Source organism: Mastacembelus armatus, chromosome 18 (genome assembly GCF_900324485.2).
Source record: "Mastacembelus armatus chromosome 18, fMasArm1.2, whole genome shotgun sequence".
In the NCBI taxonomy this organism is placed as follows: domain Eukaryota; kingdom Metazoa; phylum Chordata; class Actinopteri; order Synbranchiformes; family Mastacembelidae; genus Mastacembelus; species Mastacembelus armatus.
Window position 1 is genome coordinate 10,265,649 of NC_046650.1, and position 27,354 is coordinate 10,293,002.

The window sequence follows — 27,354 nt, forward strand, 5'->3', positions numbered from 1 at the left end:
TAGTTGTAGTTTAGTTGTACTAAAAACAAAAAACACAAACAGCTGTTTAGTAATATAACTTTCCTTTTTTATTCCAAGTTGTGGCTTTTAAAATTCAACTGTGCAAGTGAGTTTTTTGTGGCATTGCTGATGATGGACAGAATGAGTTAGAGGAGGAGAATGGAGCACAGATGAAGGGAATATCACGAGTCAACTCGCACTGGCTATCATGGCTGACTTATCATTTAAAATAGGACCAAAACCCTATACGCTTCCTCAGTGACATAGGCCTGCTGTGGTCCTATGTACAGTACTTTCCTGGTGCCCTGTTGTCTCTCACTGCTCGACCCCTCTTCTCTGTCTGTGTCCCTCCTTCACGCCATTTAAAATTGGCTTAAAAGCGTCTCAAGCTAAAGGAGTTTGGACAGAGGGAAGAGGTATGAGGGATCATTCTCTCTGGCTGTAATTTTGTCCTCCTGTCTTCATTCCTGAGTTCCCATCCAGCCATGTGCCTCTCTTTGTCTGCATTTACCCACAGTGCTTTGCTTTTGAGTTGCTCTGTTTATTTCTTAGCGCTTCAAAGTTTTATGTGCTTTCATTCACCCTCCCTTTGTTCCTGAGCTCCTCAAGGTTTTAAGATCTGCAGGTTGAATCTGATCTTTTTAATGTTCAGGTTTCACAGTGCCGTGGTATGTTCTTTTTTTCCTTTGGTTTTTTTTTTTTTTTAAACAGAAAGTGTGAATGAGACTTTCAGTGTTAGACTGGCATAACTCCATTGCTGAATGAAATCTTAAACTCCTAGTGATGCTGGCTGTATGGATAGGTTCCAGGGTTTTCAAGCTGGTCTTAAACCATACAGATGTGTCCATATGTGCACAGGAACAGATCTTAGATGTGTGTTTTCCTAACAACTACAGCAAACCTGATGCATTTCCCCTTGAATGTACCTACAATGTAAAAAAAAAAAACAAAAACAATGAAGGCCAAATACACAGCCCTCATTCTGTGCAAATCCACTCTGAGGTTTGTCTGAGGCTCAGATGAAGCTGCAGCTTCTTCCACCAAGCTCAATCAAGTTGGTATCTTCCAAAATTTAAGACGAATATCAGGAGAGTAGCTGTAAAAAGTATCCCTCCGCCTCAGCTCAACAGGGAACTACTTTCCTGGGAAACAGACTTTGAAAGAATTTGATGAGTGAGCTTAGTGTGACGACTGCTGCTTCATCTGAACCTCAGAAAAGCTTTGGAGTGAATTTTTGCACAGATCGATGGTTGTGTATTTGTCCTTCATTTTTCACAGTGTAGTCGCCGTCCAGGTTTAGGGTCACTGTGGAGCATAGGAAAAGTTCCAACCAAGACCTGTTCTCACGTGCATATGGGCTCGTCAGTATTGTTTTGAGACCACCTTAAAATCCAAAACCTGTCCTTTAAGGACAAGCCAGAGGCTCAAAGACAGTTTCTAAACTTAAACATAGGCATGCATCTGCACAAATACACAACCAACCAGCTTTATCATGTTTTCTTCTTTAATTACCCTTCTACAAAAATGTCATCTGAGAGAGAGGAGAGCAGGAGGCTTTGCTCAAACTCAGGTGTCTTTAACCGTCTTTATCCTTCATTGTCTCCTTCTGTTAAGCATCTCCTAAAGGTGGCAGGTAGTATGTTAAATGTATGCTGCTTACATAAGTTCTGTGCAATACCTGGCACACTTCTGGTCTTTAAAGGCACTCTGAAAGAAATGAGTCTGAACATTATTTCTGAGATTTGAGCAGAGTCTTCTACTCACCTTCTCTAGACATCGTAATGGGGCATGGGAGAAGGAAGAATAAAGGGGAAGGGTTAAGATTAGCAGGACAGTGGAAGGGTTTAAATTGCTTTCTCCAAATCGGAGAAATAGGGGGAGATGAGAAGAAGGGATGGGAGGAGGTGGTAAAGGGAAACAACTGTGTTTATAAGTCGCTCTCGCCGTAGAGAGCACTGGAGAAGGAGATGTAGTCCAGGGCGTCGACGGGGCTGTCGGGCCCAACGTATCTGGTCATGCGGGTGATGCAGTACTCGGCCTGCTCTGGTGGTAGCTCCCTGCGCAACTCCTCCACTGTGATGTAATTCTGGAGAGAGGAGAGAGAAGTGAGGTGTGATTCATAGAGCAAATTGTTAAAGATCTGTAACAGCCTTCAAATCATTGTGATTTGAACTGCTCAGCTATAAAAGGTAAGGACTGGTCATTAGCCAGAGACTAAAACAATGAACTACTTCTACTCACAGTTAATGTGTCCAACCCGGATTATCTTATTGGTCTGTTTCGTAGAGCTCCATTGAGCTCACACATTCACAGTTTACTCTGCTTCAGACCTTGTAAAGACTTACAGCTGTTTGAAGGTTTGATTGGCTCAAGTGTGAACTGGTTTTCAACAAAAACAAATGACGACTAAACTAATCCATGTTGGACACTGACGTACATTAACTGTGAGGACAGTCAGTTCTCAGAATGGGGAGAGTTCAAATACTGTTTATATATAAAATTACCAGCCTTTTTTTCCAAGTTAGCATTGTCAAGCTAAAACAACAATTGAGAAAGCATTACAGGGTTATATGGATCTTGTTTCTGTAGGTTTAATCATCTAGCTAATGGTTGCAATTTTAAAAAATGATCATTGGGATGTTTACATGTTCACCTCTGACTGGTGATACAATGTACTAGTCTGCTAGTGTAATTATTCCGTTCCAATTCTTCTCATCTTGATTGTAAAAACTTGACACACTGATAGTTTAGCTATTCTTCTGTGTAAAGGTGAGGCAATGGTGTGTTTGTTTAACTCACCTTGTCTGAGGCCAGAATCTTGAAGGAAGCCATGACCTGTTCTGCAGTGTCGGTCTCAGCGGTCTCGCGGGTCATGAAGTCGATGAAGGCCTGGAAGGTCACCACACCTGTGTTGTTGGGGTCCACCAGGGTCATGATACGAGCAAACTCCACCTCACCCTATGGGAGAGAAAATGATTTAATACTTCAGACATTTACTGTTTAAACAGGACAGAATGGCTTTGTGTTTGAATCTTCTACGTTTACATGTTCTCATTGTACACAGGGGGAGGCCAGATTATTATAAATACTACTAATATAGAAAATGGCCAGCTTTACTCTTTAACAAAATGCCACTAAAAAGTTAAATAAGAAGATTAAATTGATTTTGCTCAGAAAATACATACCAGATCGTAGCCCATGGAGATGAGGCAGGCACGGAAGTCGTCTGGGTCCATCATGCCGTTTCTCTTCTGCAAGAGAAAATACAACGTGGATTAATGATCGTGCATATGTCAGGTTGATATTGACGTTTTAAAAGACAGACATGATTCTTATGAAAACTTGTCTATTGCCACCAGTGCAACCTTTAAATCAACCACATTTGGAGACATATAGTTTAAAGTTCTCTATATGTGACTATGTGAATCCAGCAGGGTCAGTGAATGCCTCACCCTGTCGAAGTGGTTGAAGGAAGCTCTGAATTCGTTGAGCTGCTCCTGGCTGATGCCCTTGGCATCACGGGTCAGGATCTGGTTCTCCACCTCGTTGATTGTTCTGGCAATGGTGGTGAGCAGCTGCTCCCAGCCCACACGGATGTGCTGCAGTGGTGGAGGTAACAAGATTTAGACAACCGTGAAACAAAAGAAAAAAAAGTAGGGGGTAAGAACAGCTGGAAGACGTCAGGTCCGTCTGGCTTCACTAACATTTACATACCTCCATGGTGTAGTTGGTGTGCTTGTTGTCGAAGATGAGGGACTCCTGGCTGAGCTGGTGGTCTCCCTCCAGCTTGTCGATGTTGGATTTGTAGTTGATGATGTTTTGTTCGTACTGCTTCAGGCTGTTCATCTGATCCTCCAGGGAGCCGGCGATGTCCACTGACACATGGCTGATCTCCTGCAGGTGTGCAGGCAGGAAGCAACAGAACTTTTAAATCAAATACAGATCTGAGAGGAAGTTATTTACATTTTTTTCTTATTTGTACATTGATATCTACAGTTACGTTAAAACAGCTGTTTATTTCTAAATGATGTGATCAGGAATTAAAATACTAGTATCTAAAAAACTTTTTCCGTTTCACCCACTGGAATCAATAAAATGTTTTCATTCTAAAACTTTATAAAATGTGTCAATATTGGATAAATACCAATGTCCCAGCTAAAAAGTCAGATGCCTTTAATGTGTTTGTGTACAACAGAGGAGTTTCCTTTTCTATCACTAACACTGTAGTGTTACAGAAACACTGTACCTCCATCTTGGTTTGAATCCAGGGTCCAATAATGTTGGCCTGGGCAGCAAACTGGCGCCTCAGTCTCTCGTTGGCCTGCTGTCTAGCCACCTCCTCCTGAAGCATTTGGTCTCTGAGGGGCACAAGGTGCTTCACCTGCAATTTTAAATTTCCTCTTTATACAACTTTATTTTTTACGTTTTGCTCAACATAGTGCTTCAACTCTACAGACCCAGTTTGAATATTTTTCAATGAGTTTGGGAGAAGCCATTGCATTTTACTTATATTTGCAAATTACATGTGGTCAAGCTGGTTAAGCAGTTAACCAACTAGTTATTTGTGATTGCCACGGAAACAGACCTGTTTTTTCAGCACAGATGGTCTGATATGTGTCAGACAGACTGCATTGACAGATTGTGCTCTGCAGTCGAGAGCTCACAGCCAGCAGTACTCAGTGTCGCTCTAACCTAAATGTACTGTGCTATTTCTGACCCATCGCTATATATGTGCTGTGCTTATTATTAGCCAGATGACCAAAAGCAGCACGCGGAGTTAACATTTCCTGTTCACATGAGGTCAATGTACACAAACCAGAACTAAAAGCAGATGGCCATTCTGCTAGATTTTGGGCAAACTATTGATATAATAAATTCAACTCACAGTGTCCCACTTAGTGGTGATGTCCTGGGAGGTGAGGTTGGTGTAAGGGTTGATGCCAGACAGCTTGATGCCATAGGTCTGGGCGATCTTCAGGATCTCATTGTGGATGCCAAGGGTGGCCATGCGCTCCTTGTCGGCCTCGGGCAGAGTGGCCTTGAACTGGTCATGAGCGGTGATCAGACTCTATATGTGATAACACAGGAGGTGAGCAGGTTTTTACCTAAAGGGAACCTGCTTTGCACTGTTTAGGTTTGCAACACTGCTAGATTGTTAATACCATTGAGGGCAGTAAAGATATTGTCTCAGTCATTTTGTTCAAAGTGGGCTGTTTTTTTTTTTTTTTTTTTTTTTTTTTAATAATAATCATTAGTACAGTGATTTATAGTCCACATTACAAATAAGACACATATATTGAAATAATGCTTTTTTGTTCGTGTTCTGTATGCATGGTGCCAAGTGTACCTGGATCTCTTCAATACTGTGGACAATGAACATGTCCTGCAGGTCCTCCATGGCTCCATCCATCCAGTTGTTGAAGGGCGCTGCCCTCTTGGCAAACTCCAGGTACAGCTGGTCGATGGTCTCCCACAGCTTCTCCACACGCTACAGGCCCAGAAAGAGATAAACACATTATCAAACCAAAGGTGTGGACAGGAGCCGTGGCTGCTGTGAAAGACTAAACACTAGTACTTTAACAAGATCTTAGACACTGAAACACGTGTAAAATGTGTTATTTCTACTATATTAATGGAACTTTACAACCCAAAGACTAAGTTGCCTCAACATGGTTAAACTATTTAACAGTGTTTACCTCCAGGGCGTCCCTCCTCTTCTGGGTGAGGGTACCCAGGTTGTCCCACTGGTCACAGATGGCCTGGCAGCGGGAGTTGACTGAGGCAGCATCGTGATAGTCCAGCTCACTGGGGGAGACAACACCCTTAGTGAGCTACACTTGTGAAAATTAAATTGCAGCTCACTGTGCTAACTGATCATTTTGGAGGCTGCTGCTCAACTGTGCTGCATTTTACAGAGCGCTGTTTGTTATTCATGCTACTCCCACTGGGATGACAGGCGTGGACAAAATAATAGAAACAAATCTGTCATGCATTGTTCTGCTTTGGCTCATTGTAAGAGACATAATATCTCTTTAATTTAAGGCTCATGGAAAAATCATCAGGTCAGATAAAAAAGCTGAAGGTCAATGTTTGTTGCTTTACGATTATTTTCTAAAGAAAAAAGAAGAAGCAGAGTAACTGCCACTTTCAGTCACATTTTCCCCAAATATGTGTAAATGTACTATATTTAACCAAACTGTATCCAGCAATTGAGGGGTCATCTGAGAACATTATGCATAATATCTGTTTTTGAAGTAGGGAATGATAAATGATGGGTGGCATACTCAGCATTATGGTGGTGAACAGCTCATATATTACTGTATATAGCATCAAAGAGAGCATCACAAATCTGGGGAAAAAAACCCCACGAGGACTAGCAACGAATAACGAAATGGTAAGATCAGAGGTTTCTGCTCATTCATGAAACATCCTTTTATCTTTTCATCTCTCTCATTAGTATGATTTCCATTCGTGTGTTGCATCTTTTGTTTTTTACTGCTCTCCACGTATCTTCCTTCTCATGACCATTACAGCTCTTAAAATACTCGAGTCTCACTTTGTCCTCTCCTTTACCTCCTACAATTTTCAGATACGCCTTGCTGCTTTCAATAGAAACATCATTGCCCTTCTTCTTATCCCTTACTCCCTTCCACTTATCCTCCTCTGCATCACCTCTTCCTCCTCAGGAGGTCAAGGCTCCACGTTTGCGCCAATAAAATACCAAATAAAACCACTAAAAACATTGAACTCCAATCCAAAAGGTGAAATAGCATCTAAAATTGTAGTTTTTTAATATTTTTCCAGCAGTAACCCTTAAAACATTTGCACAATTCCCAGCCTGTCTTACTTGAGCTCCTGGGCAATGGCAGCGATCTGCTCCACTCTGTCCTGGTGAGCAGCGAGGTCGCTCTCAAAGGCTTCATGCTTCCTCATCAGGGCTCTGATCTCCATCAGAGAAGCGGACTCATAGTCTTTCTGGGAGAGCAGGTCCTCCTTACCTGAAATATACAGATGTTTGATCTGGGGTAGAACTGTTTCAATGTAAAGCTAAGACTGCTTTTCAATACACTGCCCTGATTTTAGTCTGTCCTCTGTTTAGTCAGTCTGTCTTCTGTTTACTCTGCACTGCAGCTAGCACGTCTCTTCGGCTACAACTCATTAGGACGTTTTATTATCCACATAAATAACTACAGATAGGTCTTACTTGTGCTTCCTTTAGTTTAACATCCAACCAATCTGACTATTTGTTTTCACAAAGAGCAATGAGAGAAATAAAAAGAGCCTGTAATCCTGGAAAATGTCTTCATTTTGTTCTGACCTGCAGTCCAGGACTCATGCATGTTGCACTTCTGTTTGAACTTCTCAGCCAGGTGATCGAGTCTCTCGAGACGACGGATCTCGGTCAACAGCCACTCCTCATAGCCCTTCTCAACCTGCTCCAGGCCCTTCCAGGCATTGGCAATATCCTGAAGGAGAGACAGAGGTTTTATTAGATCTACTGCAACTGGCTTCTAGGAATCATCTATTTGACAAGTGATTGTGACTTGAAAAAGTAACTTTTCAGAATGTGACTGAATTAAAACAAAAGAAGACATAACCCTTCAAACTGAGGTGAAAGCCTGAAAATCCACAATGAGGCTGCAACGATAATACACAGAGGAAAATGTGTCCCTGCTCACCGACACCATCTTGCCCTCAGAGGGCATGAAGGCAGGCCTGTTGCTGAGCCTCAGCTTGGTCTGCAGGGTGTTGAAGTTGATCTCCAGCTGGCATTTCTCCTGAACACGGGGTGGCTTGTGGACGCGGCGGTAGTCACGGAAATCCTCCAGTTTTTGCTGCATGGCACGCATGGTCTTCTCTGCCACACGGTTCTCCAGCCAGGGGATAGTGCGGCGGATCCACTCCAGCAGCTACAGAAGCCAAGGACATTTGAAGAGTATTCAAAAGGTTCAGTTTGTGCTTTGCATTCATTTGTTGTATGTAAGACTACAGTCTGAAGGTGATGTAGAAACCTGTGATGGTCACTTGAGTTATTGCTAACATTTGTGCATTAGTCTATATTTTCTTAATTTCAGTAAATTATATGTATACTGTTCGTAGCTGCTTTTATTCTTCACACTATCGTATTGTTGATTTGCCTGCAGTGATTTTTGCACCGTGTCATATAAAGTCAGAAGGAGGATCAGAAAGTTAGAGAGAAAAGCTGAAAGTGCTGTTGCAGGAGGAGGATGAGCAGGACAGACGGAGAGTGGGAGTATCTGGTTGCAGCTGTTTCTCACCTCACTGGCCAGTTTCTCGTACTCCTCCATCAGTTTCTCATTCTCCTGGTTGACGGCCAGCACCTTGCAGATACGGTTGGCAGCTGTCTCAGCCTGACAGGAAGAGAGTAACAACATTTAATCTAGGTTTACAAAGCAGGATAAACAACCAGTCCTCTCACATTTATTCATCAGTCATGCAGTTATATCATGTTGGCGCTTTTGAGTCTGCTTTAATCATTTAGAAAACTGTAAAATTTGAATACAGCTTACAGTGAGATTAGAGTATTATTCTCTTTAAAAATATGAATCCACCAACGTTAAACACTGTCTAACCTGCTCAGCACCAGCAAAGGCATGGTAGAAACAGGACACGTAGGTCATGATGGCTTTCTCGTCGGGTTTAGGTGTGTTCACAATATCTGAGGGCAAAAAAAAAAAAAAAAACAGGATGTGGTTAATTTATTCTTATACACCTTTCCTGGTTAGTGTTTTAAAATCATTATAAAAATATATATCTATAGCTACACTATTTCAATTTAAGAATAATAATTACACAGAAAAGATTACTGACATGAATTAGAAACAATTAGGATTTACTGTTGCTCTTATGAGTCAACTTAGGACACATGCCTGCAAAATAGTCATTTCTGAGGTCAGAGCCCTCAGGGCTTTTAAAGTGGGTTAAAAAACATTAATATTTTAATGCAGATGGTTGAATTTCAAATAAGAAGGACCTCTTGTCCTTGTGCGGTACCATCTGCCGTTATGGGTTTTTGCTGTAGTGGAGGTTCGTGAGCGTGTGACAGCACTAATGCCACAGAGACAGGATCCTGCAGAGATCTGTCATTCTGTTTATCTGTTTCACAGTTTTGTCAGCCTCACCTTCAGCGTCAAGCATTTTAGGTATGTCTAGGTACTTTTCAGCCACGTCGAAGGCGGTGTTCAGGTTACCGATAGGGTCATCCTGCAGACACACACAATTGCTTTCAAATAATAGACAGACATGTAAAACACCAATCTGTCTGTCAGAGATTTTTAGCAGCCGTTGGCCATCGAGCTGTAAGTGTGTGGATGTGGTTTCTGTTTCTATCCCACACTGTTTTAAGAGGATTTTATCTTCTCGGCCAACAATTTGGCAGGGACAAAAATTCATCGATTAATCTTCAAATGTAGTATTGCAACATTAAATACTAGAAAGCATATGGTGCAGAAATAACAGAATAAAGTATTTCCACACAATTTCACCCAAAAGGCAGATAAACATAGCACTGAAATTAAAAAACAAAAGAGCAATGAACAGATGTGAGACCATTAATTATGATTCAGTACAAACATAGAAGAAAAGGGAGGAAGGACAGGTCACCTTTCTCAGTTTGGAGTAGTCAATGAGGTCAGGTCTGTGTCTGTGGATGAGGGCACACAGAGCCAGGCCGTCCTTCCAACTGAGAAGAGAAGAGGAGGAAAAAGACAGTCCATGTGAATAAAAATTAGGAGACACACCAGGGAGGAAAGAAAGTGTAAAGGGCGAGTAAAGGAGAAGAATTGCAGGACAAAGGGTGAAGACAGGAAGAGAGGATGAGGAAAAGCAAAGAGGTAAGTAATAAAACAGTGAAGGGTGTTGATCGTAAATGAGGGCAGAAGAAAACAAAGATATTTGGAACATAGAGGCAGAAAGATAGTAAAAGGATCAATTATAAAGCAGTAAGATAAATGGTTGCAGTTCACTGTTAATTCCACAGTTCTGTGTTGTAGACCAACCTAATGTGGAAGTTCTGCACGTTGACGTTCCTGTAGGGGGCAGTCTTCCTCTGGCACCATAGCAGCAGACCCTCCTTAGCAGAGGTCTCTGCAAAACATGAGGGAAGGAGATGCTGAGCATTTTAGACATTTCATTGAAATAAGGAAGCATAATGGCAAGAAGCAGGTTATCAGAGGGTGAAGCAGGATGAGATGAAAACAGGTTTGACTCATGAAGGAAGGAGGAGAGTTAAAAGGTGAAGCGGACATATGCAGGGAAATTGGAGGAAATGCAAATGATTAGAGGCGGCTCAATTTGGCTGTAGCTAATATATTTTTCTGCCTGTAGTAAGCAACCTTTAGAGTCAAGTTAGTGCAGCTTGTAGTTTACAGATATTTCCCTGCGCTGGTGCAGGATTGAGGTGTTATGAGAGGTTGGATAGAGGTCAGTGGCAGAGGACTCCAGCTATATGACAAAGGAGCAGAAGAACAGGGCTAATAAAAAGAGAGTTAAAGAAAATGGCTTGAAGGTGAAGGTCAAAGGTTGGAAGGAGGACAAGGTGAACAAGGTCTGAGTCTTTATAAACAACCATTTTATTGAGTGGATCTGCCTGACAACAGAGGCTGAATGAAATTAAATGCGGTGCAGATAAAGTTCAGGGAAATGTGCTCGATGGAATAAATAAAATAATGTGATTTACTGCACAGAGGTATGTAACAGCTGGAGTCATGAAATTTGGGAAGTCTTGGTGATGTGACATTCAGTTCACACGTGACTGATAGAAGAAAGTGTAGAATTTGAATGTTTTGGTGAGAGGTCACACAGCTTGGTAGTCTGATCACAAAAACAAATTGATTTTTTTATTAGGTTTTCTTAGTTTTTTTTCTTATACGCCATATTCAATGTCTTGCCAAGGGTTATATGAGAAGAAGACTTACAGCGTCCAAGGCCATGATTTATTTAATCTGTTCTAAAGCTGACTTGCAAAAGTGACAGTTTTATCGGGGTGACGATTTGATGACTTACCACCTTTAACAGGCACACGTCTCTTTAAGCTGTTTTTAATGTTCACACACTTGTAAAAGTCAGTTTATATAATCACAAACCTTCCACAGAGATGTCCTGAATGGCGAAACGCAGGATGATGGTCCAGATCATACCAAGGGTCATTTTCACATTGCCATCAACAATTTCTGTAAACACACACACACACACACACACACACACATTAGTAATTACAGCAATAGAGTAAAATCAGGCTTTTCACTCATGACTCTGCTATTGAAACAAATTTAAGTATGTGCCATTTGAAGCTTGTGCTGTTAAATTTCATGAAGCCCGAAGGCTCAGACGAAACCTTGACTGCAGCTGGAGTGAAGAAAATCAAAGTCACACAGAAATTCACTAATTGCTTTTGATGTGCTGCAGTGTAAATGCTGCACAAGGGAACATCTCAGTGTGTTTTCACAAACTGTCTGAGCAGTTTTTACCTGTTGAGTCAGTTTAGCATCAAAGAATCATCGCGATCTGGAGGGTAAAGACTCAAAATCCCACAATGACTATAATTTTAAACTTGGTTACTATTATTACAGATGTTCATTATTTTAATTCATCTCTCCACTTCTCACTAGCTGCAACATCTTCTAACTTCAGTGTATTAGCTGTTACTTTCCTGTAGAACCATTTAATTATATTCAATAATACATTTTTAAATGCCTTTATTTTGTTATATGGAAGTCACATTTTACTTTTATATGTGTAACAAAAATGACAAAACGTCCAAGTCAGCAAACTGGTCAAGGACAGCTTCAATAATATATGGTCACTTAGAATAAACAAAATTTAAAAATAGGAATTGCAGCTAATTTGTCAAGTTAGTTCCCAGGTAGATGATGTGTCGTCAACTCATCTGAATTCTCCTGATGCCGTAAACTGCCTCAGCCATCTGGTGCTCAAAAATAGGTCCATGACTGTGTATTATTAAATAATGAAAACAGGCAGCACCAGGAGGATCATAATGTAAGGCTGTTAGTATAAAGCAGGACTCTCACCCTCTGCACCAATAGACACCAGCTTGACCCCCTTGCTGCAGATAAAGTCCAGGGCTTTATTCACGTTGGCGATCTTGTGGAAACGCATCTTGCCTTTGTCGGGTTTGGGCAGCCTCTCACCTGAAACATGAGAAAAATATTTACTAAAACTGTTGCTTGACCAATCTGTCAACTATTATTTAAGCAAATCTTCAAGCCAAGATGTCATTCTCTGGTTTCAGAGGATCTGCTTGTTTTTCCATTTTCTTCTAACATTTCTTAGACTGAGCCCTTGATTGAGAAATGGATCAGTTACAGTGCTAATATTTATTTTTCATCACCAGGGCTTGTCCTTCAGTCCAAACATCGGTGCCCAGAAAAACAACTTTTTATAAGTCTGGATAGAAATATCACTTTATTTTCAGATGTGACGATGATGAATGTGTCTTCTTGACAGTGCAACTGAGAAAATGATTAAATCTAAAATAATCATTTAAGAGCATCAGCTGATCACAGTGTGTCTCTACCAAATAGAAGCAAAACCTGATCCTGGAAGCATTTCCAAACAGCATTATGGGCAAACACGGCACATTATCCGTGTGTGTGTGTGTGTTAATGACATCCACCTGATATGACCTCCAGCAGCAGCATGAGTTTCAGGCCATTTCTAAAATCCTCTTCAATGTTCTCAATCTGTGTCCCAGCCTTCCTCAAGTGGGAGTTGCACCAAGCTGTGAAGGTCTGACAGAGAGAGAGAGAGAGAGAGAGAGAGAGAGAGAGACAGTGTCACCTGTGTGACAAATACATTCACACACTGACAGAAAGAGCCGCACATTGGAATACACTGTTCTGCTGCTGAGAGCAGGGCCAACGCTGCTTAGTAAGGCCTGAACTGTCCACTTCAATCTGTGACCTTGTTACGACTCTGGTTGCTGACAGAGACACAGTAACACGTTGGTCCGACAGCTGCTGTTGATTCAACAGTCCTGAACAAGAGAAAACTGACTTGTGGTTTTAAATAACTGGGTAATGTCCTTTTGGAAAATCACTGGAAGACCTCTATTAGATTATTAATGTTCTGCTTCTATAAAGTCCCATGTTTGTCCAATTTTGTAAAAGCAGGTGCCAGGTCTATAATTTCAGAACCCAAACTGTTTGCTAGGTGATAGTGCTGAATGAAGACGGTGAAAATGTACGTGGCTCTCAGCCGCTGAGTGCTTGTTTTTGGTCTGTCTGGAAAATTGCCTAATGGCGTCGGTGGCGGATGTCAGGGACAATTCAGTTGGTTCCATCATGCCATTCAATCAATCGCTGAATGGTGTTTTGAGAGGCCTTCACTGTGTTTGGCTGCTTGTGTGAATATGAGATGTGTGTGTTCAAACTCGAGTGTTTGTATGTGTGCGTTTGTGTTAGGGCTGCTACTGTACAGCAAAGCTTTGCCAGGGTTTGGACCGGAGGGTGTGTGGGTGTAAAAGCAGAATAAGTACATGAGCTGAATAACTAAGTACAGATGATTGTGTGGGCGGAGTGACGACACCGAGCAGAGGCACAGGGAGAGATGTATAAATTAGCAAAGATAGGTTCAGCGAGAGGATGACTGGAGCTGCACAGATGGACAGAGAAGCAAAGTACTGGAGACAGACAGAAGAGAGAGTGACAGAGGAGGAGGGGAAGAAGAAGCATCTGGAGCATTTGACAGAGAGATGGAGGGAGGTAAAAAAAAAAAAGAAAAACCCTCAGCAGTAACTGAGTGAAAGTCGAGTTGGAGAAGAAAAACTACAGTGTTAGACATAATGCACCTGAGTCTACAGCACTTATCCAGTGAATCTAATTGTTTGACAACTGCTACTAATATCCTGGCTTATGCATTTTAATGCTGAAAATGAAGTTTGCCAAGACTTCATGTTGTTGAAACTGTGCCCACATTATCCATTTGCATTTTCAATTTGAAAAAAAAAAAAAAAAAAACTTTCAAACTTTGTTTGAAGTTTTAATGTTTGGTTGAGGTGGAGAAATTGGCAGGTCTACAAAGAAAGGATGCAGATTAAAGTGCTGCGTGGGCACAGGACAGAAACCAAATTGATTCTTTCTGGAAACTACAACAGGTTTTCTTGCAAAATAATCCAATAATGTATTTTTTCAAATTAATACTTTATATGATTACTTTTGACTCTTTGGTACTTGATGGTGACTTGCATTGACCTTTCTTCAAATATGACAACATTCAGACAAAAAAAAAAAAAAAAACTAAAAGCCTGTAACACATGATTCCATTCAGATCTCTGAATTTGAAAGCCATGTAGAAGGAAAGCTGCAGAAAGAGAAAGGCAGTGAAGTGAGAGGAGCGACAGGAATGCCCAGGCCCTGGTGTAATTTGATGTAAGGGGCTGGAGAGGAGAAGAGGCCGCCTGTCCAACCAGTCGGGGTCCTGGCAGGTGCTCGTCTCCTTTGCCATGCATGACCAAATTTAGAAAGACTCCTAATCCAGCACGCACAGGCCACAAGGCCAAGCCTGAGAGGAGTCGAGGTGCGTGAGGGAGGAGGAGGGCCCAAGAAGCAGGGAGGAGGGGAGGGCAGGGGTGGGGGCTAAATTAGGTAGAGGAAGGGAAAAGACACAAAAGTGGAGAGAGGGTGGAGACGGCCAGGAGGAGGTGGAGGAGGCTAAATCAAGTTGCTATGGGACACCAGCGGACAGCTGAGAAGGCAGGATTCCTGAGGTGAACTGTAAGTGTCTAAGACAGAAACAGACCGAGAAAAGGACAGGAAGGACTGAAGAAAATGACAAAAGATGAAATAAACTTTCGGGAAGACTGAGGCAGGAGCTGTGAGAAACTAAACTCATGGTGATTGAAATCAAGGATCCATTTAACCTAATAAAGCTGGTGCAAACATAATCCCACTCTCATTAAATCCAAAATGCTTAACAAAGCACAGCAGGATAAAAAAAAAAAACAATTATCTGCAGTACCTGTGACAGCGAGAGCTATGATTATTCAATTAGTCCTCTGCATCTCTATTATCTCATCCCCTGGGTTTGTTTTAATGCCTGCTGTAGGCACAGTCCATCCTGGCATCCCCCCAGTTCCTTTTCCACTGTCAGTCCACACCTGTCGGTCTTTTCCGGCTCTGCTTAGCCGAGGCTTTGTATTTTTTATACGTCCTTTTTGTCACAGTAAAGTCACAGTAGCCCTTATGAATGCCTGTCATAACTATGTCTGTCCCCCAATCCTCCCAAGGGGAATCAGGCCTGCTGACCCCCTAACACAGCTCGCACACACACGTGCGCACACACACACGCACACACACTCTTCCCATCTGAACCAGCTCTTAATAACGTCAGCCGGTTCGACTGTTTGTCGAAGAGCTGATGCAACTACAGCACTGCCTGGAGTTACTGCTGCTGCCCTCACAGGGGAAGCCTTGAGTAAGATGCAGTTTCTGAACAGACCTGTTTAATATCTGCACTTCTTATTTTACCTCAGCCAGGTGCTGACGTAGTGTGGTTACAGCAGAATAAAGGCATTTCTGCCCTTCACTACTGTCAGCAATGACAGCTCTGCCCACAGAGGACGAAGACTCAAAGTGGCCTGTTTTGGCTGCAGCTACAGTGTGTAACAGGTACACACTGTACATACTGTGCCTCTTGCCCTCCAACACACACACACACACACACACACACACACACACACACACACACACACACACACACACACACACACACACACACACACACACACACACACACACTTCAGCTGTGGCTGATCTGCTGATTAGCCCACAGTGAGTGTTACCCCAGCTATGTCAAGTTGCACTTCACATCTAGCGAGCTCCGTTCGTCTGTCTCAAACCATCCTTTGACATAGAAATAAACAACAGACCTTAAACCTCAGCTAATCAGATAGATGGTAACATCAAACTGCAGGACAGTCTTAGTGCACACCTAACCTCTTCAGTGTTTCCTCACCGGTGTCCAGTGTTTCTCACATATGTGTGAATTTAATTACAGCAGCTGATCTATTTAGGGAAATCTGCTGGTGCATCTATCATCTATTATGCTCAAGGTTTGGAGGTTTTGTGTAGTCCATTCACACAAAGCCTGGGTAAACAAAAATATGAGGAGGTGCAGGAAACAATATGTAGAGGGTTAATAGGGCTAATTTAGGAACACACTGTGTAGAAGAACCATTGTAATTCACATATGAATCTTATATTATTGTATGTACATGTCTTAGAGAATCACCTTGTGTGCTCATGATGGACTAACACAACTTTCTTTCAGCTCTGAACCTTAAGCCCAACATTAAACCCAAGGTCCTGCTGGTTCAAATAAATGTAGCACTGAGGTAACACATCCCTTTTTTATGTTTGAGCTCCTAAACTCATTCCTTTAAGCCGATTTAGTTAAACAATCTAAATACATTTCATATATCTACAAATATTATTACAGAAGAAAAAAGTTAATTTTATTTAGACCTTAAAAGCTGAACATTATTCAATGAGCACAGTTTAATTTGCCCGTTCTCTGCCTTTCTATTCTTTCTTTTTCTAACTGTATCATTTCTAATCTGTCTGTGAATGAGTTGCTGTGTGTCACTGCCTGTAAGGTTGACATGACTGACTCCATTCACACCTGTCCACTGCAGCTACCTCTGCCACACACCTGCTCACCAGGACTCACGCACACACATCCACGAATGGCACATAACCACAGTCCACTCACATTGTACACAATAATAGATGCACATAAAAACACTGCGCTCTCTTGTTTGAAAGGTCACTGTGTTTATGATGCATCGTTCCCAAATGCATGCAGAGAAACTTTTTAAAGGAAGCTGTGTAAGGCTGTACCACATTAAATACTGCAGGGAGACTAAATAATGCATGTGAAAATATAAACCCTAATTTAAAGTCTTAAACATTAAATATCAAAGTTGTTCTGTAGCTTTATTGCAGCCCCACGTTTTTGTGCCGCTGCCACCTCAGTCCACCTGTCTGACAGGAATAAGTGTTTGCACGTAGAGGAGAATGTGTACCCTACCTTACGATAAAAAACCTGCAGCTCCCATTGTCAACAAACCATAGGTCAGTTCAGTAGTTATTAAAAACACAAAACACAAAAAGGTTCACAGAACCCCACACTGCAATTTTAGCTCATGTTTGTTATTAGCTTTTTAAACACTAAGAATCAATTTCATCCAAAGTGAGATCCATAAATGACTCTTATGTTTTTCATTTTGTCTTGTTTAGCATGGGCTGAACAGATTTAATGGACACCCAGTACAACCATATCCAACTTGTGCTTAAAAAACCTTATAAATAAAGATTAGATAATGTAAGAGATAAATAATGTCAGACAACTTCCCATTATCAATGGCCATTCAAAGTCTCAGTAGGACGCTAATGTAACAAGCTGTCAGCAACAACTGAGTGGAGGAAAAGAGCCTCATTTTCTCATCTGTCAGGGCTGATGAAGTGAAACTGTTCCACTACTGAGCTCTACTTCTGAACTCATCCCATCAGTAAATAAAAACAGAAAATATATAAAGAATTGCTAATCTTTCTCAGTACTAACTGCATCCACATATGCGTGCCATAGCTTGAAAACAACCACTTGCAACAACTGCTGCCATGTTTTCTAGATTTGTGCACAGCAGAAGAACGTAGACAGCCGACACTGTGACAGCCTTCATCCAAGTCCTCCAGCCTAATGCTTCTGACAGATTCAAACAGCCACCCTTGAGCCATATCAGCTCAGAGTGGACAAACAACACCCCCATCAACACTCAGCAAGTGTCAATAAAATAAATAAATAAATAAACAACACAGCACTTTGGAAACAGGAAGGTTTGCTGTGTTTGTGTCCTGGAGACACTCCAGAAAACAGTGTCATGCTGGATTTTAAACTACTGGAACTTAACTGGTAATTTCTCTGTCACTGTCAAAAGTGAAATCTATAAACACAACAGTATAAGAATGACAATATAAATAGACACTTTGCTATATTTCGACAAGTATGAACATCTAGGAAACACTTTCATTTCTCAAATCTTAATGCTGACTAAAAAAAAAAAAAAAAAAAAAGGAGATTATTTGACCAGGCCACAATCCCAGCTGAGCATGACAGTAAGTGAAACAGACAATTGACAATTTTAATAGAACTTGCAAAACTGGCTCTGTGCGGTCATAACAACAATACTGCATTTGCGTCGCTCACACAGCATCGTGTTTGTTTATCTAACTAACTATGCCTGACATCACCTTCTGGCATCAGGATTCTCTGGTAAACAATCGGCCTGGATTCCTCTGCAGAGTTTCAACAGTCAATAAAGTGACAGGAACATGGTTGTGATGGTGGGAGGGATCGTGGATGAGTTACAACATACGACAGGTGTAGCCGACATTTAGGAGCCACTAGGAGACACCCCCCCCCCCCCCCCCCCCCAAACTCCTTATTTTCTACCCCCTGTGGGCTGTAAATAGCACCACCCCTCAAACAGACCTGGGCGCCTTAACTTGGGTGCCACACGAACGATTTGGAACAATGACATAAGAGCCAACTGTTGATCCCCAATACCCACCCCAACACAAACCTCTAACAGGCCTGCCTGAACTCTCTTGCCCCACGGACTCACCCCTAATCCCCACGTAACACTTCAACAACTATTACACATACTGCGAGGAACTGCTGTGAGCAACACTGAGCAGCTTCCTCTTACACACTATAAATACACTGGGTTACCTCACCTCTGCAGCTGCACATAATCTGTGGTGACGTTTATTATTATAATTCACTATAAACAGTAGCATGAATTACTAATAAACCACCAGTCTACCTGGAAAAACTCAAACATCATCATACAAAAAGATCGGACACAATAAAAGTTTCATGTCAAAATGCTTCTTTTTCAGTGAAATGAACACCTTTTTGGATTCTGGACTGGGCTCTGGTACATTTTAACTGGCGTTTTTCACAGATGTCTTAGTTTTAGCTTTAGGCAGTGAGGAATCAAGAATATAACTGTTAGTTGCAGCCCAGGTTTTGTGTGTTATAAACATGGTGGGAAGGAAAAGCACCAGATGAAAAGGTTAAAACAGATATTACGGTGCTAGACAAAAAAAAAACAACTTTGCTGTCAGCAGAGGAGGAAGTGCACAAAAGGTCACATGGGTCAGTTGTTGGTATCATAAAAGGCACTGCCCTGCTGCACTCATTTCCAGGCACATAGGAAGAAGTTTTCTTGTATCAAAACAAAATCTTGGTAAGTATTTTGTGAACAGCAGTTTCGTGTTACATTTTCAGCAGGTTGAACTGTAAAACAAATCTGCTCCTAACATCAATTTATCAGTCTTCATTTCCAGCTTTTCTCTGTGAAGGATTAACAAGCTGACAGCAGGGGACACTGCTGGCCACTGATACAGGGCCCCCGGCCAAACCAACGGATTTACGTCTGCGTTCGGAGGATAAAAAGCCTAGGACACCTCTCCTAGTCAACGTCTGTGTGTATCAGCTCTGTGCCAGATTCCAGTGAGATAAACTGTAGGCACAGGGGGTTTTAGCTGGTGAGAGAGCAGGTGGAGCAGCTGATGAAAGACAGTCCACTCACAGATGCAGTAAGAACAATGCTAATGTTTCATAGATTTAAAACCAGTCTGTACAAAACAGAGCATGATATTGGGCTCATCTCTAAAAGGTGTACCCATAATGCCAAGCAGTGTTTACATACAATATCTGATATTCAGCAACATCACCTGCAGCATTTAAATGTGTATGTGCTCTAAGAGATAACAATATATCCTGATAATGCTGCACCACAGCATCTATAACCCAGGTCCTCTATTTTCTGTCTGCAGCTGATTTCCTGAACAGCTCGAGGGAACAGATGACCAACCTGGTTCAGTCAATCAGCTGTTTTGACACCGCCATCTGTCCTTGTTGTCATATTAATTGCTTGGGCTCAGCGTGGGGGGAAAACATTGTGTCCTGCATTGCTGCACTGTGGCGTTTTACATTGTGTTGCACTGCCACATGGCTTCAGGCTGATGTGCAACCGGAATGATGATCCCAGCCTGAAATGCCAGCGATGGAAAAATACCAGAACGGCACTTTTTCTTGATTTTCTAGCGTAATGCTCGCTGTCTGCTTGCACTGCACGTACACAGTCACAAACATAACATCCTTATCTTTCATTGTTCACACTAATACAGTTGTCACGCTTTGTCTTGTTACACAATTCATCAGATGAATTGACTGACAGCATGATCGATAGTAGAAAATAAAGGTGAGTGTCCAGGTTCATGTTCGGGGGCAGCAGTATGCCGAGTCTTTTGTCATTTAATGAGCTCTGGACTCAGAGTCTGACGAGGGAGATAAATTGATGTAGGTGATTGTGGAGGATTTATGACAGTGCGGCTGGCCTGAAGAGGAGGGGGAGGGGGAGGAGGATGGGGGTGGGGGGATGGGAGAGGAAGGGGGATGCTTGTGTCTAATTTTAGTAGGTGAGTTCTTTCTCTGAAATAAGAGGCAAACTGTCCAGGCAGATCTGGGGTCAGGTAATTCCATCTTAAAAGGAACCATGATCATGGGGGCCTGTGTGTGTGAAATCGACCTAAGGCTCTCTACAGTAAAGTGCAACCCAGCTTTTATTTAGCCAAAGAACAAGTCACTGTCAGCGTTGTCATCATACTTCAGCCTCTGAAAACCACAGAAAGGTCATTTAAGGCTCTAGTGGTCTCTCAACTGATTTCATTATGTTACTTGGAGGTTTTGACCAAATCTAAACATGGCAGTCACAAGATAGAGACAAAAACTATGATCATCTGATCACATTTTAATATTTTAACTAGATCTAGCAATGCTCCAGGGACTGCAGCTTTTTAAGCCATTATAAAGTACATAATGATATCTTGATGACCTCAGTCCTATTATAAGAGACCCATCATTTCAGCAGCCCTCCAACTGATGACTGTAACTTCTGCTCCCACCTACCTATAAATATCCAGTATTCAGTCCCAACATCATGAGCTTAGGTCATTTTTTATAACAGAGCTTCATTTTTCAGGTCGTCTCATTACTGCAGGAAGCTGAATGATCGACATAAATTCAGTATTTGGGTCTGACACAATTAGGACCTGAGTTGACATTTTGCAGGTGTTCAGCCATGTAACTCGTGTCATTTGGTACTGAGGTCAAAGACTTGGCAGCTCGTGGCTTTCTGCTTCATCATAAACACAGGTCTCTATTTTCAACAGCAGCACTGAGCCCAAAGAATAATAGACAACTGGGAAGGCTGCAGCTCTGTACTGCTACTCTTCTCAAACATTCATTTGCTGGCAACACAGAATGGTTTTATTTTTAGCTTTAGTTCAGTTTAGTTTGTTTGCACAAACACAAAACTGCAGAATTAACTATAAAAGAAGTAGCACCGCTGTCCTCCAGGCAATACTTTCTAACTAACCCAACATTTTATTCTATTACAGACCCACAGGACTGGACTGATGAGATCAGGACAGCTGCTCTCACAGCCCATCAATCATCATTTCTGCTTTCATTTGGTGGATCCTGACACCGCCACTGCATCTTCCACTGTGTGTTTGCGTTTGTTACAACACTGTCAGAGCTTTTCTGTCTTCAAACTGCCTGGTAAGACCTCTTCTGCAAAATTCACTGTAAACACACTTCCCACACACAAACACACACACACACAAGCGCCTCAGCCCTTCCTTTGGCCTCCCAGGGCTCCTGTACTAAAGCAGTTTATAGAAGCCTCCCTACATGGACACAGCTTCTGGAATAGCAACTGCCATTTGATCTGATTGCAAGCTCTCTCACCTCTCCACTTATGTTTAACCATCGAACACATACCCTTTAGATGTATCACACAACACAGATACAAGACACTGCTCCCATTAATCCCATTTTGTCACAATTTGACAACCTGGAGTAAACCTTAACTTTTTTTCTGTCGCACACATACAAGCAGGGACAAGGAGGAAATCAGCTCTGCTCTTTTCGTCTTGGCTGTAAAAGTGGCATTTCTCTCATCTTGTGCCCCACACAAACCCACGCCTTAACCATTGTTAAAGTTTCTTGCTTTATTTTGGCCCCCACCGGTCTGGTGAGGGCAATTTTGCTGAGAGGTCCAGAAACCAACTCAACTGGGTAACTGTTCCTGCACTGGCATCACATGACCCCAACAGAGTGAATCATGGGTGGACATCTAAGATGCTCACTCTCCCTGTTGCATCTTGGGATTAGGTATAGTAACCTGGGCAAGTGAGCACAGTTCAGTGGAGCAGCTCTAATGCATTGAATTACAAAGCAGTTGTGCAATTTCCTCCTTAATAGTCCCAGTTGAGGCCAAGACGTGTTTCTGATTTAAGTATTTTTAATTTAGCTGATCATCAGCTTGACATTAAAAAGAACATGCACCAAGTTTAGTTGAGGACATCAGGAATATAAAAAGCAAAGACATTCCTGTTAACATGGCTAAACTATTTAGCTGGTATGCACCTTTTCCCAAAGACTAAATAAATAAAAACAAACACAGACATGCTGGCCTGAAGGCAGAAATGCCTCACACTTGCAGGAATCTGAAACATAGGTTACTACAGGTTGTTGTCAAATACAAATCAAGAAAGATTTTACAAAAAAACCAAACTCAATGCGAATCACTTCTGTAGTATTACATGAGGAGAATCAGTGTTTTTGTTTCACAAGAAAAAAAAATCAGAGAGGAGGTGAAATCAGTGATCCTGTGGAGTCATTAAAGTGCAAAATGAGATTAGATGAGAGCAGATTAGATTACACAGCACTGTTGGAGAGCTACTTTCTCAGCATTGCATTAGAGTAGATAAATATCACATTTCTGAATCTACCTTTTCAACACTTAAGGCTGTCAGTGATCATTCTTTTGGTCTCTTCTTTCATTTGACACACTGTGGAATAAATAAAACAAATATCTAAGTACCATTAAAAAAAAAAAAAAAAGCACAAAGTGTTTATGAGAAAATGCCAAAGCCTTTTAGCCAATGTCACATCTCACACTGATGTATTTTATATTACTGATTCATGTTCATATTTACTGACACCTGATTGTGTTGAGATGGTTAAGGTGGAGCTAATAACTTACATATAGGATTATAATTTAAGTTATTTTACATACTGCTTGGTAGTTTGTGGATCAATGAAGTTTTATGATTATATTATATTTTGTTCTATACATTCCCAAAAGTAACTAGTACCTGAAGTTATCAACTAACATGCGATATTTTCCTCTGAAATGTAATGAAGTCAATGTATGAAGTAGCCAAAATTGAGAAACTTAAGTAAAGTACAAATACCTTAGAACTGTATTTAAGTAGAGTTATGCACCTAATTACTTTCTACCACTGGCATCACATTCATTGGCAGGATTACTCCAAATGATAGCGACAAATAGGACACGGTCATATCTATTTTATCGCAACATTTATTTGGTCTTTGTTTCCATCCCATGATTATAATGTTGAGTATAAAACTAAAAGTGTAGCCCAGTGAACAAACATACCAACTACTTTTATCAAAATTGCCAACTTGATCAGGAGGCTGGGCCTATTTTCCTTTATGCATGTATTTATGCATAAAGTCATGTGGGTGATAGGGTTAGCAACAATCTTATTTTCTCAGCTCACCTATATAATGAGTAATAAGTCAAAGTGCCTGCAGTACTGTGTACCAGCATATAGCCACCAACCATCACACACTTTTCTCTAATTTAAAAGCCACGTGTTCAGCTTTACTGATGGTCTAGCGAGTACAGTTCTCTGCAGTGAGCATTAATCTTTAAACACCTAGTGATCGTTCTTCTACCGATCACTAGGTTTTGTAGCTGTACTCAAGTAAGACCTCTCCAAGCTGTCAGCCCGGCATCTAGGAGAGGGCTGATATCAATGAGCTTTGAGAGTTCAGGGAAACATCTACTTCTGTCCTGACAACCCAGCCCTTCTTATTTCTAGGATTACAATTTCTTTGCGGAAAGACTATCTCCGAGATGAAATAATGCCAGATCTCCATCTGAAACCTTTCACTCGATGCAACACGTATCATAGTTTTTGCCAACTCCTATTAAATTAAATTCCTGTTCCAAACCAGGCCATGAATCATTTAGCTGGCCGTCTCTAAGAGCTGCTTCATGATAAATATAAACCACTGTCGAGATGCGCAATTCAAACACGCGGACGGGCACCACGTGCACAGCAAGCACACACTATTTCTAATGACCGGTATCAGATTCAGCATCTCTGTGTATTGATAAACACTTTACTACTGCCTCAAGTGGTGAGCAGCTTTTTCCACTGAAATTTCAAGGATAGAAGAGAGAACAGGTGGTGCAAGGATTTCCTTTCATATTCATTACATTGCAAAAGGATGCACTGGCTATATTTATGGGCTGATATCAGCTCCTCAAGCTAGATGTTACATGCCGCGAAGAGCAATGGAGTACGATGACCTACTCCCCTGGGAAGACTACAGAGAGGGGCTTGCTTCACTGTGCAGGGTTTTTCAAGGCCTATTATATCGTCTTACATGCAAAAGATTGACAGGTGCATGAGGTGAAGAAAGGGCAAGTCTCCAAATAGACAAAAGACAGAAAATCTGAACAAAGCCTGTCACGGAAAAAGGAAAGAGAATCTGCAAAGGGGTGTTTCAGGCATAGTGGTAAAAGGAAGTATTCAACCTGACTGTAAAAAAGAGCAGCAGAAAGCAAACATGGCGTAGAGGGAGGGTGTTTGCACCACAGCAAGCTGTAAAGTATTTTTAGGAAGATGTTTATTTGTAGGTCTGAGAAACCAACCCAGGCTGTATATCTACCAGCCCCTCTCTCTCTCTCTCTCTTTACTTCTCTGTTGCCATCTGTTGGGGTCTCTCACCCTGTCACACTGCCTCAGCTCTATATGTGGGGGGACATTTTACATTGGCAGGATAATACTGCAGATTCACTGCTGTTGCGCTGCCCTGTGCTGTAATGTGCCACAAAAGTGCAGGCTGGATGTAATTAGACTGGACTTAAATTATCCCTGTGGGCTTGTGACAGGTGCAGGAAACAGAATGCAAAAAAAAAAAAAGGATCTTAATTTGTATAAAAGTGTTAATATGTACTTTTGGCATGGAAGAATACCAACTTTAATAATAATAAAATGTGTCTAATTATTTTATCTAACTTTTGACTATAGAAAACCACAGAGCAGGCATGCTATGACAAATAACATTTTAAAGCCTGAAAAGCCAAGCAACAAAATACACACTGATGTCTGTATCACTCAACATTTAAAATAATGCATTGGTGCAGTCATCCAACAACAAAGCAAATGGCAAACCTAAATTGTACTGAATTGAAAGCCAGTGAATATATTTTGGTTGATATCACCAGTTTGTGTCTCCCACGTTGTGCAGAGTAGCCATTACAGTCTTGAGCTTTTTATTTTTTTCTTTTCCTCCAATGATTATGTTTGAGCCATGCAAAGTGCATCTCTTTCAAACACCACTTACAGCGGTTTTGCAAACATTTCTGAAAGACTCTTCTATTTGACTGGAACAAAAGAAAACAAAATTTGTTTCATAGCATCTAGAAACCTTTTAAACCACTTTTCAAAGCTGGGAATCACTTTCAGCCAATCACAGAGTTTGGCCCCAAGTCACTGTTATTCCTTCATTAACGGTTTTACTGTTTAGGCGTATTTATCTTTATAAAAGTTATTTATTGTATTTCATATCCCAATATTATCAGTCATTAGCTACAGACTTGGCACTTCTTTGTTCCAGACTGATAGAAGAGGTTAACTGGAGATTTAATTAATCAATGACTAACATTCATTGACTTGTAGTGTATTTGCACACTATCTAGGCCTAAAATAGTCTACTCTCAAACCTTGATATCAAAAAATCTAATAGTAATAAAAACTTAGAACTTGCATTTATTGTTGGCCTACCTGTGACTTATTTTAAGCTGCTCCGGGAGCTCACCAAGGCGAACACAGCGCGGCTAAAAATAGATGTACATTAACGATAAGATGTGAAAGCAAAGATGCTTTTAAAAGAAAAGGCTCTTTCCACTAATCTTAAACACTGGAGTGAAATGGCAGACGACAAACCTGCGTTAAACTTTGCGTTATTGCTGTTACTGTTGATTCCTGCCTCAGCTGCGTCAGTGTCGACGCTCATTAAACGCACCTGTTGGGCTCGCTGGTCGCCAAGGCAACGGCGGGCCCAACACAGATAACAACAGGCTGGACATTTTACCATTTCTCTTTTTTTGCTATTGGTCTACCTGTTTCCTGTATTCATCAGTAAAAGAGACACAAACATTTAAGGTATGTCTATAAGGCTGTGGACCACACGCTGGATGAGCTGTTACAGCTGATATTGTACTTTAGTGGTGCACATTTCTGACAATAAAACAGGATCAGCTGATCGTGGTTGGAAATCCTGCTTTATTTACATCCCACTGACTGTTTGTATTTTTCTCTGTCCCTTCACTGCAAACTCTGCCTCTGCAATCAGTGCTGCGTTTTGCACCTATACTTTAGCTTAGTGTAAGGATTTTAAAATCACATCAACGAATATGGATTTTATAAATACTGATTCAAATGTAGAGTAGGGACTGGTGAGGGTGGATTATATTTAGACAGTCTTCGCAAGGCAATCGGGGGTAACTGAAAGACAACACTGAGAAAGTTTCATGGCTTAAAATATCTGCCCGCACAGCTTCTAGCAGCCCTGTGCCAGGTGCGAGGACTGGTTAGGCGCAGATGCTCAGTTTCATGTTGGGCTGGTTCAGTCTTCACATAATTAGGGTGAGGTCGGTGACTGTGAAAATAATCCTATCTGTCATGTTAACGTGTTAAAATGCATAAAAACGCACTCGTGAGGGCATGGGTAAATCTGTGCGTAATTACGCATGGTGGCACAATCGTCGCTCGCTGCTCCACGCCTCCAGATCCAAACCTACCTTCCTCTGTTGCTTTTCCCAGGCTGGGTCCAGGAGCAGGTCCCTGTCCCAGTCCTCCTCTTGGGTCATGTACGTGTCTTCATGGTGGATCGTGTAGGAGTTGCTGTATGTTATATGGGTTTCGACAGCTGTCATCGTGCCGCCTCTGTCAGGACTTTTCACGTCCTCCTCAGCTTACAGTAAAAAAAATGAGTGATAGAAACTACTACGACGACGCCGTGAGGGCAAGAACCTCCTTTCGAGGGGAGAGACAGTTAGGGGCTGCAAAGACCAGACTCCACTGGTGCGAGGTGCCTGTACTGAGGTGGTGCTCCCACTACCAGAAGACCCTGCTGGCC

General features: G+C 41.6%; 1 protein-coding gene across 1 annotated transcript; it reads right to left on the reverse strand.

The window, feature by feature from the left end:
• Positions 1-652: 652 nt before the first annotated feature.
• On the reverse strand, positions 653-27,151 carry actn3b (actinin alpha 3b). Its single transcript, XM_026316061.1, has 21 exons — positions 27,017-27,151; positions 12,656-12,770; positions 12,051-12,170; positions 11,106-11,192; positions 10,020-10,107; positions 9,625-9,703; positions 9,144-9,225; positions 8,595-8,680; positions 8,280-8,372; positions 7,680-7,910; positions 7,319-7,466; positions 6,848-6,998; positions 5,697-5,805; positions 5,348-5,488; positions 4,886-5,068; positions 4,247-4,381; positions 3,715-3,894; positions 3,453-3,599; positions 3,186-3,251; positions 2,800-2,958; positions 653-2,086 (listed from the first exon to the last, which is right to left on the reverse strand). Exons 1-21 carry the CDS (start codon positions 27,149-27,151, stop codon positions 1,928-1,930), a joined length of 2,694 nt encoding a protein of 897 aa, XP_026171846.1. The 3' UTR covers positions 653-1,927.
• Positions 27,152-27,354: the final 203 nt, after the last annotated feature.